A 13,396-nucleotide genomic window follows, 5' to 3' on the forward strand; every position below is an offset into this window, starting at 1 on the left:
CAAGGATGACCTGCAGGAGATGACCCACAGCCCCGGGCGGCTCCACCTGGGGGACGGGGGTCTGCCCACTTGGCTGCCTCCCCCACCAGCCTCCTCTCAAGCCTGCAGAGCCGCCTCCTTGCCCCCCAGGCTCTGGACCCCGCTGTCCCCACCCACCTCTTTCCAGCCCCAGGCCCACGCCTGGGACAGGTGCTTGGTCCTCCCACTCTGGCCGGGTGGGCTGCCCCTGCCGCAGAAGCCAGAGAGTGGTGCATGTCCAGGCTCTGCTGAGGAGGGACTGGCTCCCGGGGCCCAGGCCGTGCCACAGCCTGTGCACTACCCCTGAGCCTAACGCGCATGCGGGCACACACGTACGCGCGTACGCGTTAATTTCAGGGCCAGAATACAGTCTGCCTGCCGAAGACGCTTCTTAAAGCCTCCTTGATATGAACTCTCACTTGTGAACAAAGTTTTCTCCCAAACGCCTTGAAACATTTTTAATGGACTTGATCAAGCAGCTGTCGTAGGGTCTGTGGTGGGCGCTGCCCAGACGCTGCCGACAGCACGTGGGGCAGGACTTCGATAAGGCACGTGGATTGTGATTCGGGTCACACAAAGCTTGCTTGACTAGACTACATTCACAAAACTAGCATTCACAGTCTTCACCACTCATAGCTTAAAATGCATTCCAATTCCAGTTTCAGTGCAATTTCTCCATTAAATCTCCTTTAGCAATAGAGATCGATAATAGTACACAGTATGCGAGCACTGTAACTACAGAGGTGAGAGTGACTCCTAAATTTGTGTACTTTCTGGTCTACCACAAAGTAGGCCAAAGTTCGGTATTAAATAAATAAGAATTCTTTCCTAATAAAAAATTTTACAAGTTTTCCTAAGGAAATACATTCATAAGACTGTTTACATTCTGTTTTACAATGACAAGAACAGCTAGGATTCTCATTTACGAAATGTATCCGCAGTACTAGGGTTTATAACACCGTGTCACAGACCAAACACAGTCTTTCAGGTTGAAATGTCCGGCCTGGAACCTTCACTCCACGATGCTGCACTCAGCTTGTGCCAGTCACAGAGAGCCTGCCTCCCATTCCCAGAAAACACCGGCTGCGGAGCCAGCCCAGGAGAGGTTGGCCACCTGCAGGCTTACTGTCTACTGTGTCGAGTGGCCGTCCAGAGCTGCTCTTCCCGGCTCAGCCTCTGGCCCTGCAGCCGGGAATCAGATCTGGGTCCAGCGGTCCAGGGGAGTTGTTAAGGCAGCTGGAGATGCCGGGCTGGCTGGGCTGTGGAGTCTGGACCGGCCAGCCTGCTCTGGGTGAACCACTCCTGCAGCGAGTGGACGGAGCATGTGCCTTGGTCTGTGCGTCAGACAAATGGCTGGCTTTTGTGCTCACAGAGTGGGTCAAAATGGCTGCGAGTGTGGGGACAAGTACTGCAAACCGTGTGTCACTCCTGTCCTGGTGACGGCTGAGCGAGCGGCTCACGTGGTGAGCAGATCTGCACATCAGCCTACAGACCCAGAAGCCACCATACTGAGACGGGGGTGTCTGCGGGGCGAGGGCTGGGCTCTGGGAATCTCAGCACAAAAAGGATGAGCAAACGGAGAACGTTTCTGCGGTTGTACCTACAGTCCCTAAGGTGACAGGTGGTTCAAAGACCTGGTGAGTGGACACGAAGATATCCCGCATCCCACCCTGGAGTCAGGGCTGCCCCAAGGTGAGAAGCCTGGGGGCTTTGGGAGAGGCCAGCCTGGCCTGGAGTCCTGGGTGGGTATCACAGTGGGCAAATCTCATCTGGTTTGGGTCTCAGTTTCCCCAGCAGTGATGAGAATGGACACCGGTGGCAAGAACTCAAGCACAGACTGTCCCTGAGTCAGGGGTGACTGTGGAAACAGTAACACACAAGTGCCGGCTCAGTTCAAATCCAGGACGGGACAGAGGGCCCACAATGGAGTCTCCCGGCAAGGGCACCTGCCCAGGCCTCCCAGAAGGTGGAGGAGGCTCACGGCCCACTTCCTGGCCCGCAGCGGCCTCTCTGCAGGAACCCTATGCAATGCCGAGGTTCAGGCCTTGCTGCACATCTGGTCCCCGGGGAGTCCAGCTCCTGTCCACCCCAGCACCCAAGTGGATGGGTGAGTGTCCAGGGCTACTCCAGGCGACCGGAAGACCCCTTGGGAGTGAGGCCATGGAGGGCACGACCCCAGGCGACACGGCCATGGGAGCAGATCCCCGGATGGGCGGCTATGGCGGGGTAGAGACCCCTGGAAGGCGAAGTCGTGAGGGTCGAGGTTATCGCCTGGGGCGAGGTAATGGGTGCAGATCCCGGGAAAGCCGCCGTGATGAGGGCGGAGACCCCCCCGAGGGGCACGGCCATGGGGGGGGGGTGGAGACCCCATGGGGGCGCGGCCGTGGGGGGGGGCGGAGACCCCGGGGGGCGCGGCCGTGGGGCACACCCCGGGGGCGAGGTCGTGCGTGCAGACCCCTGGTGGGTGGCCATCACAGCGGCGTTTCCTCCTGCTCCAGCGCGTGCGGCGGCGCGTAGCACGACGGCTGCAGCGAAGACAGCTTGAGCAACGCGGGGCGGCGGCGCGCGCGGGGCCGCTGGAAAGAGCGCCGGCTATGCACGCGGCGCGCCGCCGCCGACCGCGCGTGCGCGCCAGGTAGCCCGCGGCGCTCTGGCCCCGTCCCCGGAGCAGGCCCGGCTCCCGTATCGGGGTCGGGCGGCGCAGTGGGCGGGGCGTTCGCGGGGCTGGGCGGGGCCGGGCTCGGGGCGCGCACGCGCGGGGTCTTTTCGGCGGCGGGCTGGGTCTCGCGCGGGGACGAGCGTCCGGTCAGCGGCGCGTCGGAGCCGGTGTCACCTGCGGGAGAAGCCGGCGTGAGCGCGCGGCAGCGCGGCGCCCCCAGCCCAGGCGGGACCGGGGACCACACCCCAGGCCCGAGGAGGGTGCGAGGCCCGGAGGCGAAGCCGCGGGAAGAAGACTGCCCCAGAGGCGCCGGCCCTCGGGGAGCCCCCCTGCACTGCCCTCGGTGTGAGGGTCTCTCCTGGACTCACTTCTGTCAGGCAGTGGGCTCTCCAGGGCCGCGGGCCTTCAGGGAGAAAAGCACCTTCCCCTTCCCTGTGCCCCGCCCGCTCTGAGCTCACGTTCTCCTAACCGACAGCCTAAAACAGTCACGTCCTTCGACAGCAGTGATCCCCCACCCCGCTCGGTTGGAGAAGCAGGAAGTCAGATGGGTCTTTTAAGAAACGTGCGCTGGAACAAGAGGCTTGTGAGAACAGGCTTAGAAGGAGGCAGGCAGCTGCCGGAGAGAGTGTGCAGAAGCTCAGGTCCAGGCGGGAGGAGGCGGGCGCTGCGAGAGGAGCAGAGGAGAGAGGCGGGGTTAGAGGGACCAGTTACATGGGTGTGGAGTTGGGCGGGGCGCGGGGCTGCTCCTCGGGGCCGTCGGCCAGCAGGAAGGAGTCCACGGACTTGCCGCTGAGGCGGAAGGGTGCCAGGCGGTGGAAGTTGCTGGGAGAGTGGGGGATCTGCACGCGGGCCCTCTGGGAGGGCACCACCGTCTCCCCAGGAGACAGCCAGGGTGGCACCGCAGACAGGATGCCGGGGTCCTCGTCCGGGGAGAACACGGGGTTGTCAATTCCTAGGAGAAAGGGCAGCGGCTCATCAGCTCCCCAGGCACACCCAAGGGCAGAGAGGGAGGGAGCTGCCCTGGCGTCAGACACCAGCTCTTCCGGCGGGCAGCCACAACCTGGAAGGTCACCTGGAAGGTCAGGGTCACGGGCCTTTGGGGGCCACCGGCTCTCGCTCTCCCTTATTTCAGAGCAGAGGCCTCGGCCTGCTGCCCACAACCGTGCGGCCACATGGACCCAGCGCTCCACTGCCCGGCCCTCCCGCCAGTGATCGTTTCTGGGGTGGCAGAGGGCCGTCCCCTCACCTGAGGGGGAGTCTGTCGCTGCGTCCTGCGTGATGCTCGCCAGGAACTCGATCCCCCTGCTCACCTCCTCGGCATCATAGCTGGGGGCTTCCTCAGGGTCTGAAAGTTCCAAATCTGGTGGCAGGGAAGGGGCAGCATGAGGGGAACAGGCTGGAGGCGCAGATGACCTCGTCCCGCGCTCTTGACCGGCGCTCCGGACCGGCCTGCCGAGCCCGAGTGCTGTCGTTGCCTCCACCTCACCCAGCAGCCTCTGGGCAGCTCACGGACGGCGGTGCCCTCAGGGTCGCACCAGCACGGGGCTGGGCAAAGAGAACCACACCGGGGGTTCCCGCTGCCCCCCCCCCCCAGCCACACTTGGCCTTTCTGAGGACGGGGGCGAGCTGGAAGGGAGGGGCTGGGACCACGTGGCCACAGGGGAAGGGGATGCGGAGCCCAGCTCCAGGGCACTGCGCACCAGAGCGGCTGCAGCGGGAAGAGCAGGGCAGCAGCCTGTGCAGGAGGGTCCTGCGTGCCGAGGGGAAGGGTCTCCCTGGAAGGACAGCGCTCTGCACCCGCCTGCCCCTCGCGCGTTCCTGAGTCCCCGCTGACCAGCGTTGCTGCCGCGGCCCAGCCGTACCTTTCTCCTTGATGGTGAGATCGTGCAGGGGGCTCACCATCGGCAGTTTCCCGTTGGGAATGCTGCTGTTTCTCTGAGAAACAGAAGGAAACTGCTCACAGCTCTGGGTCGTGCCCGATCCGCCTGTCCACCCCCCGGGAGACCCCCGGCCCTGCCGCCGGGGCACCCCCCTCGGTGAGGCTAGCCCAAGCATGGCGCCCTCACCCGCTTCTGGACGCGCTCCCTCTTGAGCAGCTTCGAGGCCTTCTTGTGCGGGCTGACGCCCAGCTTGGCCGACTTGAAGGACTCCAGGCGTCTCCGCATGGTCCGGCGGAAGATCTCCTTGTCCTGCGTCTCGTCCTCGTCCACAGTTAGCTCGTGTCGACTGTAGAGATGTTTGTACTGGGGGAAAAGGGGGGCCGGACAGTCACAGCTGGTGGTGTCCGCAGGGCCAGGGCCGCCCCCGGACGTGAGCCCGGGGACTGAGCCCCGACCCTCCCCTGCCCCCTCCCGGCCTGCTGGAGCCGTCTTGCACCAAGCAAGGACCCGCCTTGTCTGGGGCGGGGTGGGGGTGGGGGGCGCAGGGAGAATGCTGCCCCGCCCCTAGGCTCTGGCGGGAGGGGTCCGGGCATGCCCACCTCCTGCCGGGGCTTGTACAGGTACTGCTGCAGCGTGTGGTGAGTGGTCATGTCCTCCGTGTCGCGGATGCTCTGTCGCCTCTGCTCCAGGGACTGCATGTCCAGGCGCACCGCGCTGGCGTTCTCCCTCCTGTGCGGGGCCTCGGTGAGTGCACGCTGCGACGCACCCTGGGGGCCGTCCCCCCAAGGGCTTCTCGGCCTCCTAGCAGTGCACCCGCCCCTCCAAAGCCCCGACCTTCTCTCCGGCACATGGCTGCCGGCGGGTGATGTCCAGAATAGCCCTAAGCTGGCCGCAAGCCCCAGTCAAGCACCCCGGCGGAGCAGAGGCCGGAGGCCTGAAATCCAGGACCGGTGGCCCTGTCTTTCGTGGCGGGGGAGGGGGCACTCCCAGTGAGGCCTCCGGCCTTAAATCTGCCGCCCGGCCCTGCCGTGCTGCCTCTGCATCAGTGCCACCACCAGCACCGACTGACACTACAGGGGAATCTGGTGCGGGGGCCCTGGCCCCCTTCCCACGCTCCCTCCGCTCCGTGCCAGGAGCCCCAGCGTGCCCACTGCTGGTGCCTGCGGCTTGGTCGCGGGGCCCGGGGAGCGCCTGGCCCGTGGCAGCCCTGGGGCACGTACAGCAGGTAGGAGATGGAGGCCTCCACGGTCGAGGGGCGCGGGGTGCTGAAGTCCACGTTGACCACGTTGTCCGTGCTGGGGGAGCGGATGAAGGCCAGGGACCCGCGGCGCTCTCCCTGCAGGAGTTGGCGGCCTCATCAGCACCCACGGCCTGGCTGCAGAGAGCCGGGTGCGGCCAGAGGGCCCCAGCTGCCGCGAGGTGCTGTGCGCTGGCCCCCAGGCACCTTGCAGCCACGGGAGAGCCGAGGCCCTGGAAGCCATGGTGGGGACCGTGCTGGAGCTAGACGGCTCGCAGACGATCGTGCGAAGGACACGGCGCCTTGGTGCACCTCGGGGAGTGTCGGGAAGACACTACGAATCCCCCCGGGATTGGGAAGGTGGCCCTGTCCCCACTGGGGGCTCCAGACCAGCTGCCCTCGTTTACCCCAGAAGGGAATCCCCAGGCCTCCAGAATCAGATTAAAACCACACGGAGCAGAGCCCTGGGGCAACAGTAGTCACACTGGCGAGCGGGGTGCGGCGCCGTGTGCTGGGGTGCTCTAGGAGAGGGGGGTGGAGCCGGGAAGGGTGGCCGGGCGGGGGCCACCCCGCCACGGCAGGGCGGATGCTGCGGGCGGGCCTGCCAGAGGCCGCCGCTCACAGGCACAGCCTGGGGGGACATGCCACCCCGTCTGGTCTGAGCAGGGAGGCGCCCACAGGCCTGGGTCACAGGCACTGAGGTTGCAGCAGCGGGTGGAGGGGAGGCTGGCGCCCTGCTGGGAGCCTGTGTTACCTCCTGGGGACTGGGGGCCGCGGAGGGTCCCCGGGAGAGAGGGTGCAGCCAGCAGAGGGGGATACCCCCAGGAGAACACCTCCCACCTCCCCAGCCCCGTTCAGGCTGCGAGGCCTCGGAGGCGTCGCAGTCACAGGGGCGGGATTCGTGCGCTGCACGTTCTCAGCCAGGGTCGGAGGTGCAGACGACCGTCCTTCCAGTAGCTTCCGTCCCCTGGCCTCGCCCCTGCTGGAGCCTGGAGCTTGTGCACATTGGGGTTTGCGATCTCAGACCCACCAGTGCCACAGACTGGGGGCTGTGACATGAGCCATCCTCGGGAGTGCCTGAGGACCTGGGAGCTCAGGTGAGCTCGCGGCTAAGGCCTCGAGAAGGCCGTGCGTCGCCCGCCAGCTGCCCCAGCCCCACCCCGGGACCTCGGGGTGCAGGACCCCAGCAGCTGTCCACACGTGTGTCTGTCTTGCTTCAACCCCGACTGCAACAAAACGAGCAGATGAGACGTCTGGTACCTCAGCCACGTAGCTGATGGCGTCCTTCAGGTTGAGCTCGTGGAAAACATTCAGGATCCGGTCTCGTGATTTCTGGGCTGACCTTCTCATAAGGATTTTGCTGAGGAACTTCCTATCAAAATTGGACCACCTGGGGGGCCAAACCAATAGCTGTCAGCGCTCGGCAGGGCCTGGGTGAGGCCCCAGGACAGAGGGGCGCTGGTGGCGTTTGTGGGGAGCAGGGGCCCCCTCCCACCATCCGGACTCGGGATGGACCGTGTTTGGCTGCTGGGGCGGGACACCTTGATTTCCATTTCCTGTGACAACGACACAGGCGAGCTTTGAAAGAAAGGACGCAAACGCCTCCGTGCTGCCACCTGACCCCTGCCTCCCTGTCGTGTGCGTCGCTCCTACCTTCCTGTCACGGCAGCGTGGTCATCAGCGTGCTGTGCGTAAAAGTGGGATTACACCTTCTCCTCTAATGCCACGTTGCGAGCAGTTTGCCCGTGACTGCCTAAGCCTCCAGGAAGATGGGTGGAGGGCGGGGTGGGCCGGCAGGGGCGGGGCCGGGGCTCTGGCTGCAGTGCCCCGGGCTGCATTTTACCTGCACCAGTGGTAGGCTGGGAGAAGCCCCCGGAGCTCTCACACTTAGAGAACTAGCCTGCCCAGAAGGAGGCTTTAACTCCAACACAAATAGAATATTTGGGTTATTTGGGTCAGAAAAGGAGGTGGCTGGGCCAGACTTGAATGGGCACAGTGGACATGGGGGGACAGGGGTGCCCAGGGGGAGGAGGGGATCTAAAGGAGGGAAGGGGGTTCCCAGGAAAAGAAGGAGAGGGATTCTAGGAGGAGCAGTGGGCTTTGGGGGAGGAGGGAGCTCCAGCGGCCGAAGGGGCAGGAGGGGGAGGGGGGACCCAGACAAGTGGGCAAGTGGCTTCTGGCGCCTTTGAGGGCAGTATTCTTCGGTCACTAGGGCTTTGTGGGGTTAGGGTTGTGGTGATGCCAGAGATTCCTTCTATAGCCTGGGGGTCCCGAGTCATCAGTTAACAGCCGAGACAAACGTGCCTCTGAATTTTCCTGTTGCAGTTGGGTCGGGGCCACTCCAGCCACTTACTTATCTCTGAGATAATTGTGTCCAATTTGCCCTGATATGTCCTCGATGGCTGAGAGGATGTGGTCAAAAGCCTTTGGGAGGAAAGGCAAGTGGGTCAGCATCACCTGGACAGACCCGTCCCTCCCCCCCTCCCCCTCCCTCCTCTCCTCTCCCCGCTCCCCCTACCCGGCCATGCAGCTTCTCGTTGAGCTTGGGGTCTCGCTGTTCACTTCTCTTCACCTTCAGCCACTGCACCAGGGGCTTGATGGTCAGGCCCTAGAAGACAGGGCACCCGGACCCTGAGGCTGGGGCAGGCCCCACTGTGGCCCACCAAGCCAGCACCCACCCACACCCGCATGGGCAGGAAGGAGCCGCCCCTTAGCCAGGCTCCAGGTGGTCCGTGCCCACCTCCCGGCGGGAAGGAGCCCCTGCCACCTGCGGGTCACCGGACACCCTCGGAGGCCCCTGGCCGGCTCCTCAGATTAGCCAAAAGCAAGGCGAAGTGGGGCCCCCCCGGGCGTGTCTGGTCAATGAAATACTAACTGGGGTTTCGTTAACCAGCAAGGACCGAGGAAGGACGTTTTTAGGGCAAGTCGCGCTGCATCCCCAGTGGGGCCACGTGGAAACCTACAAAACTTCTCCTAGTTACTAAAATTATCAAACCCAGCTGGGCCTGGAGCCTGTGAGAGTGGGTCCCGCCCACTATGGGAGGGGAGGGCACAGTACCTGGAAGATGACAGTGAAAAAGATGACGATGATGGTGGTGCTGACGAACAGGTTCTTCTCCTTGACCTTGTTCTCGTCCAGAAGGACCACCAGGGCATAAGCCACGGCCCCGCGGAGGCCGCCGTAGGACATGACCACCTGGTCTATGATCTCCAGCTGCACCATCCGGTACCGGTTCAGAACCCAGGTCTGCAGGACGACACCTGCAGGGTCCAGCGTGCGCTCAGCACTTCTGGGAGGGGGACGCAGCCCTTCCATCCCTGCCGAGGCCCTCCTTGCAGCCGCATTCTGCACGTGGGACCAGGAAACTCCACCCTGCAGCCCCCTCCCCGCAAGTCCCTTTGTCCACTTTGGACCCAGGCCCCTGCCCTCTGGGCCACCAGCCAACCTCCGCACACCCCGCAGCTCTGCTCCCAGCAGCTCTGGAAGTTCTCAGGCCTCACTGTGACCACGGGTGGAACTGCCCAGCAGCTCCAGGACCAGATGCCACCTGCCCGCAGAGCATCTGCTCCCTGGAGCCCGCAGTTCAGTGACTGTGGGCAGAGCGCGTGGGGGCCACCTGGACCGCCTCTTGTCTCCTCCCCTCCCTGGCCCTGGGTCAGCGCCGCACACCAGGGACCAGGGACCTGAGCTGGGTGCGGGCAGCAAGGCTCCTGCCTCTCACGTGCCATGGTGACTGATGCTGTCCCCGAGTGGCCACACCAGAGTGAGTCAGTGGGAAGCCACGTGGGGTGCTGGAACCTTCCACTCTGACCTCTAGGTTGTCCTATTTCTGTTGTGAGGCTACAAGGTCGTGAGGAGGCCTGCCCCTTCACTGAGGAGGGCCAGTGGCCAGGCCAGCCTGAGGCTCCCCAGGGTCTCTTGAACCTGCCACTCATGGGGCTGGGGGGCTGGGGGCTAGGGGCAAAAGCATGTCCGGGGCTCCACAGACTCCCTGCAACCAATCCCTGCCATTGGCCGACTGTGTCCCCTCATCCTGCCACCATCCCCGTGGTCCCCATGCCCCCGTCATCCCCATCTTCCCTCCAGTGCCCCCCATGCCCCCCGCCCCCTCACCAATGGCCCGGTACACAGAGATGAAGACCAGTGTGAGCAGCACGAAAGCTGTGTTCCACTTCCAGATGAGAGGGTCCACGGCCGAGATGCCCAGGAACATGAAGATGATGGTCTCGGCCCCGCTGGCCAGCATCTTCATGGCGTAGCGCACCGTGGTGGCCGACTGCTCCGAGATGTTGGCTTTCACGTACTTCTGACAGCAGATGCCGCAGAAGGTGATGCTGCGGGACGGGCCGGCCCACCGTGAGGTCTCGGGCCGAGGCTCAGCTCCCACCGGACCCCCGTGGGGCTAAGGGCCCGTCTCCGGGCAGGCGGCACCTCAGGGCCTCTGCGGCGCAGGTAAACGTCCGCCCCACAGGTCAGCCCTCCTCTTCGTGAGCACAGGGCTCCTCCTAAGGACTCGGTGCCCTGCACTGGGCGTGTGGGCCCCCGCGCCCCGACGCTGCTTACGGCCTCTGGAGGCCTGGGCCCTGCGCTGCGGGGGAGCGCATTTTCTGTCCCCACCCCAAAGTGGGCCAGCTCTGTCCCCACCCCAAAGTGGGCCAGCTCTGAGACTCAGAGCCGCCGGGAGGGGCTGCGTGTGGGCCCTTTCTCTGCTCAGAGCAGGTGAGGCAGCCCCTGACAGTTCTGTGAAAACACCAACTCCTTACTGGAAGGACGAAATAGATCAAATTCTTGGCGCCCACAGTGAGCTCCCACTCAGCGTGGGGAAGTGGGCCAAGCAGAGCTGGCGGGGGATGGGCCACTCCTCCCCTGGGCGGGTCTGCCTGGCGCGTGGGGGCGGTCACCCCGCCCCCCAGGGCCCGGGACCCCGAGGCTGTGGCCCACCAGCAAGCGAGGACTCACGCCAGGATGGCCGACAGGGACAGCATCTCTGACGTGAGGTAGGACAGGTAGGAGAGGACGAACACGAAGCCGGGCTCGATGATGCGCACGTGCTTGGTGAAGCGCGTCACCAGCGAGAGCAGGAAGGCGAAGACGACCCCCACCAGCGTGCCCCCCAGGCTCACCACGAAGAAGGACACTGCAAGGGCAAGGACGCTGCCGCTGGCCCCTGAATGGCCCTTTGTGGCCGCGGCGTAGGCGAGCTGGCCGCCGGCCTCCGGACCGCTCCTTGTTGAGGTCTCCCGCTGACCCCCCGAGGCACCGGCAGCTCAGCGAACAAGAGGCTGATTCTCTCGGAGGACAGAGACAGGCTGGGCGTCGGCTCCAACCTCCACAGGGACAGCTGGGGAGGGGACAGCCCTGCGCCCGAGGGAGGCCTGGCTGCCCCCCCGTGGAGGCAGCACTGCGACCAGGAGCCCTTGTGCAGAGCATTGGCAGCAAGGACTGGGTCCTGGGCCCGCAGGGACAGCCCACTGTCACTGTCCCTGCCCAGAGAAATGCCCGGGACCCCCAGGATACGGGATCCACGGCCTCCTGTTGGGCCTGATGGGGCGATGACCCTTGCCGGCCAGGGTGCCTGGGGCCTGATCAAATCGTGCCAGTGAAACACGTGGGGGAGGGAGGGACCTGTGGCCGAGACTTGGAAGTGGAAACGCCGTTTCCTCCCCGGGCTGTGGGTCCCAGGCCGTCACAGACACCGCCCTGAGGGGCCCATGTTCTGGAGAAGAGACCGGCCCCAGCTCTCCCCTGATGCGTGGCCCCGCCAGTCACCCACCTATTCCTTTCGCGCAGTCCACGCCAGTCACCTTGTCACCACCCAGCGTCACGAAAGATTCGAACACGTTGTACAGGACCTGGGGGGACAGAGGCAGACGGGACACCATCAGCCCTGCCTCGGGCCCCAGGCCCTGTGGAACTTGAGCTGAGTCAGAAGACTGTGGCAGCCGTGTGGACGGAAACCGAAAACCCCCAGGAGGAAATCGTCCCGGCAGCAGTGTGGGGTCTGGGGGCAGGAGAGCAGCCTGGAAGGAGCGAGAACCTTCAGAGAAAACCTGGCCTTTCCCACCGTCGGCTAAGCAGGGCAACCACGAAGCCAGCCCAAGGTGACAATCCTCGACTTCATTTCCCAGGACAAACCCAGAGTTTCATCGTCAGCGACTTTGTTGCGATGTTGGGCCCTGACTGTGGGGTGGCACCCGGGGCATCTTTGCCTGTTGACATTTAAACCTTATCCCGCCAAGACGTTGAGATGAACACCCAACACCTCATCCTAGGCCTCGGGAGTGGGCGCTGCCGTGCTCTCTGAGCTCCTAAATGATGCGGGGGCTCCACGTCTGGGGCAGGGGCCCAAGGGGCAGCCCGGGGTGGGCTGCAGGGCCCTAGGGAAGAAACCTGTCCCTGTGCTCCCAAGTCTGTGCTCTCCAGCAGGGGAGAGGGCCCTCAAGGGGCGGGTTGCAAAGCTGTGCTCCCAGAAGGAAACCCACGCAGTGCCGACGCACAGGGACTGGGGGGCGTGGCGCAGCCGTGAAGGCCACGGGACCAGACCACAGCCGCCCCGCTTCTTTACGGGAATGGGGGTCCTGGGGAGATGAACCTCACAGAGGGGTCAGGTGAAGAGCTCCCTGGCTCGGGCAGAAGTTCCCGCTTCTACGAGACACGAAAGCATGGGGCTTTAAGAGCAAAGGGGAGACCGCACGTCTGCTGTGTCTGCGAATCCGCGGGCCAGGTGCCAGCGGGCTGGCGCTCAGACGCTCCGCCGGCCGATGCGGGGAAGGCAGGCGGCTCTGCGCTGCCCCCGCCCGGGACCTCACTGCCCCGGAGCCCGCGGCCCGGTGTCGCGGAGGACGCCGACGTCCAGTCACAGCCGCCTCCCGTTGCCTGCACCTCTGTCCACCCCGCACGGAGCTGACGTGGGCCCCTGCCGGCCGCCAGGGTCGCGGGCTCCCAGCAGCGCAGCTGATTCCCCTCCGTGGTCCCCGTGAGACTGTGATCGTCCACCGATTCCACAATCAGGAATGGGGGCCCCAGCCGGGACCCAAAGCTGGGAACAGTGCTCGTGGGATTTCAGCAGCAAAGTCGCTAACTGCGAAGGTGTGAAGTGGGCTCTAAGAACCAGACAATCTGACTAAAGCCGCCGGTCATTCTGAGTTAGGAGGCCCTGGAGCAGGACAGCGCGGCAGAGGCGCTGGCGGGGCGCGCGCAGAGGCCCCGAGAGGCAGGTGCCTTCCTCCCGCTTGCGCTCACCACGGTGACGGCGTCGTTGAGCAGCGACTCCCCGAACACGATGATGAACAGCACCTCGTTGACGTGCACCTCCTCAAACACGGCCAGGACAGCCACTGGGTCCACGGCGGCGATCAGACTGCCGAACAGGAGGAAGTCCAGCAGCCCGATGTTCAGGTCTCCTGGAAGACGATGGGCCGTTGGGGGGAGCCCGGGGGGCAGCCTCCCAGGCAGGAGAGCCGGGGGGGGGGGGCAGCGTCCCAGGCAGGAGAGCCGGGGTGGGGGGGCAGCCTCCCAGGCAGGAGAGCCCTGGGGGCGGGCCAGCCTCACAGGCAGGAGAGCCCTGGTGGGCGGGGGGCAGCGTCCCAGGCAGGAGAGCC

The 13,396-nt window shown here is 64.9% G+C and overlaps 1 protein-coding gene across 1 annotated transcript in view; it reads right to left on the reverse strand.

The window, feature by feature from the left end:
- Positions 1-4,159: 4,159 nt before the first annotated feature.
- Positions 4,160-13,396, reverse strand: part of SLC9A3 (solute carrier family 9 member A3) — a 36,063-nt gene continuing 26,826 nt past the window's right edge. Inside the window, exons 3-14 of the mRNA XM_030856492.2 lie at positions 13,038-13,198; positions 11,569-11,647; positions 10,755-10,932; positions 9,909-10,129; positions 8,853-9,055; positions 8,313-8,402; positions 8,148-8,218; positions 7,055-7,184; positions 5,778-5,893; positions 5,157-5,286; positions 4,744-4,920; positions 4,160-4,612 (exon numbers count right to left, since the gene is read on the reverse strand). Coding sequence (XP_030712352.2) covers positions 4,160-4,612; positions 4,744-4,920; positions 5,157-5,286; positions 5,778-5,893; positions 7,055-7,184; positions 8,148-8,218; positions 8,313-8,402; positions 8,853-9,055; positions 9,909-10,129; positions 10,755-10,932; positions 11,569-11,647; positions 13,038-13,198 — 2,009 coding nt within the window. The remainder of the gene's footprint in view (positions 4,613-4,743; positions 4,921-5,156; positions 5,287-5,777; positions 5,894-7,054; positions 7,185-8,147; positions 8,219-8,312; positions 8,403-8,852; positions 9,056-9,908; positions 10,130-10,754; positions 10,933-11,568; positions 11,648-13,037; positions 13,199-13,396) is intronic.

The sequence above is a fragment of the Globicephala melas genome, chromosome 3 (genome assembly GCF_963455315.2).
Source record: "Globicephala melas chromosome 3, mGloMel1.2, whole genome shotgun sequence".
Lineage (NCBI taxonomy): Eukaryota > Metazoa > Chordata > Mammalia > Artiodactyla > Delphinidae > Globicephala > Globicephala melas.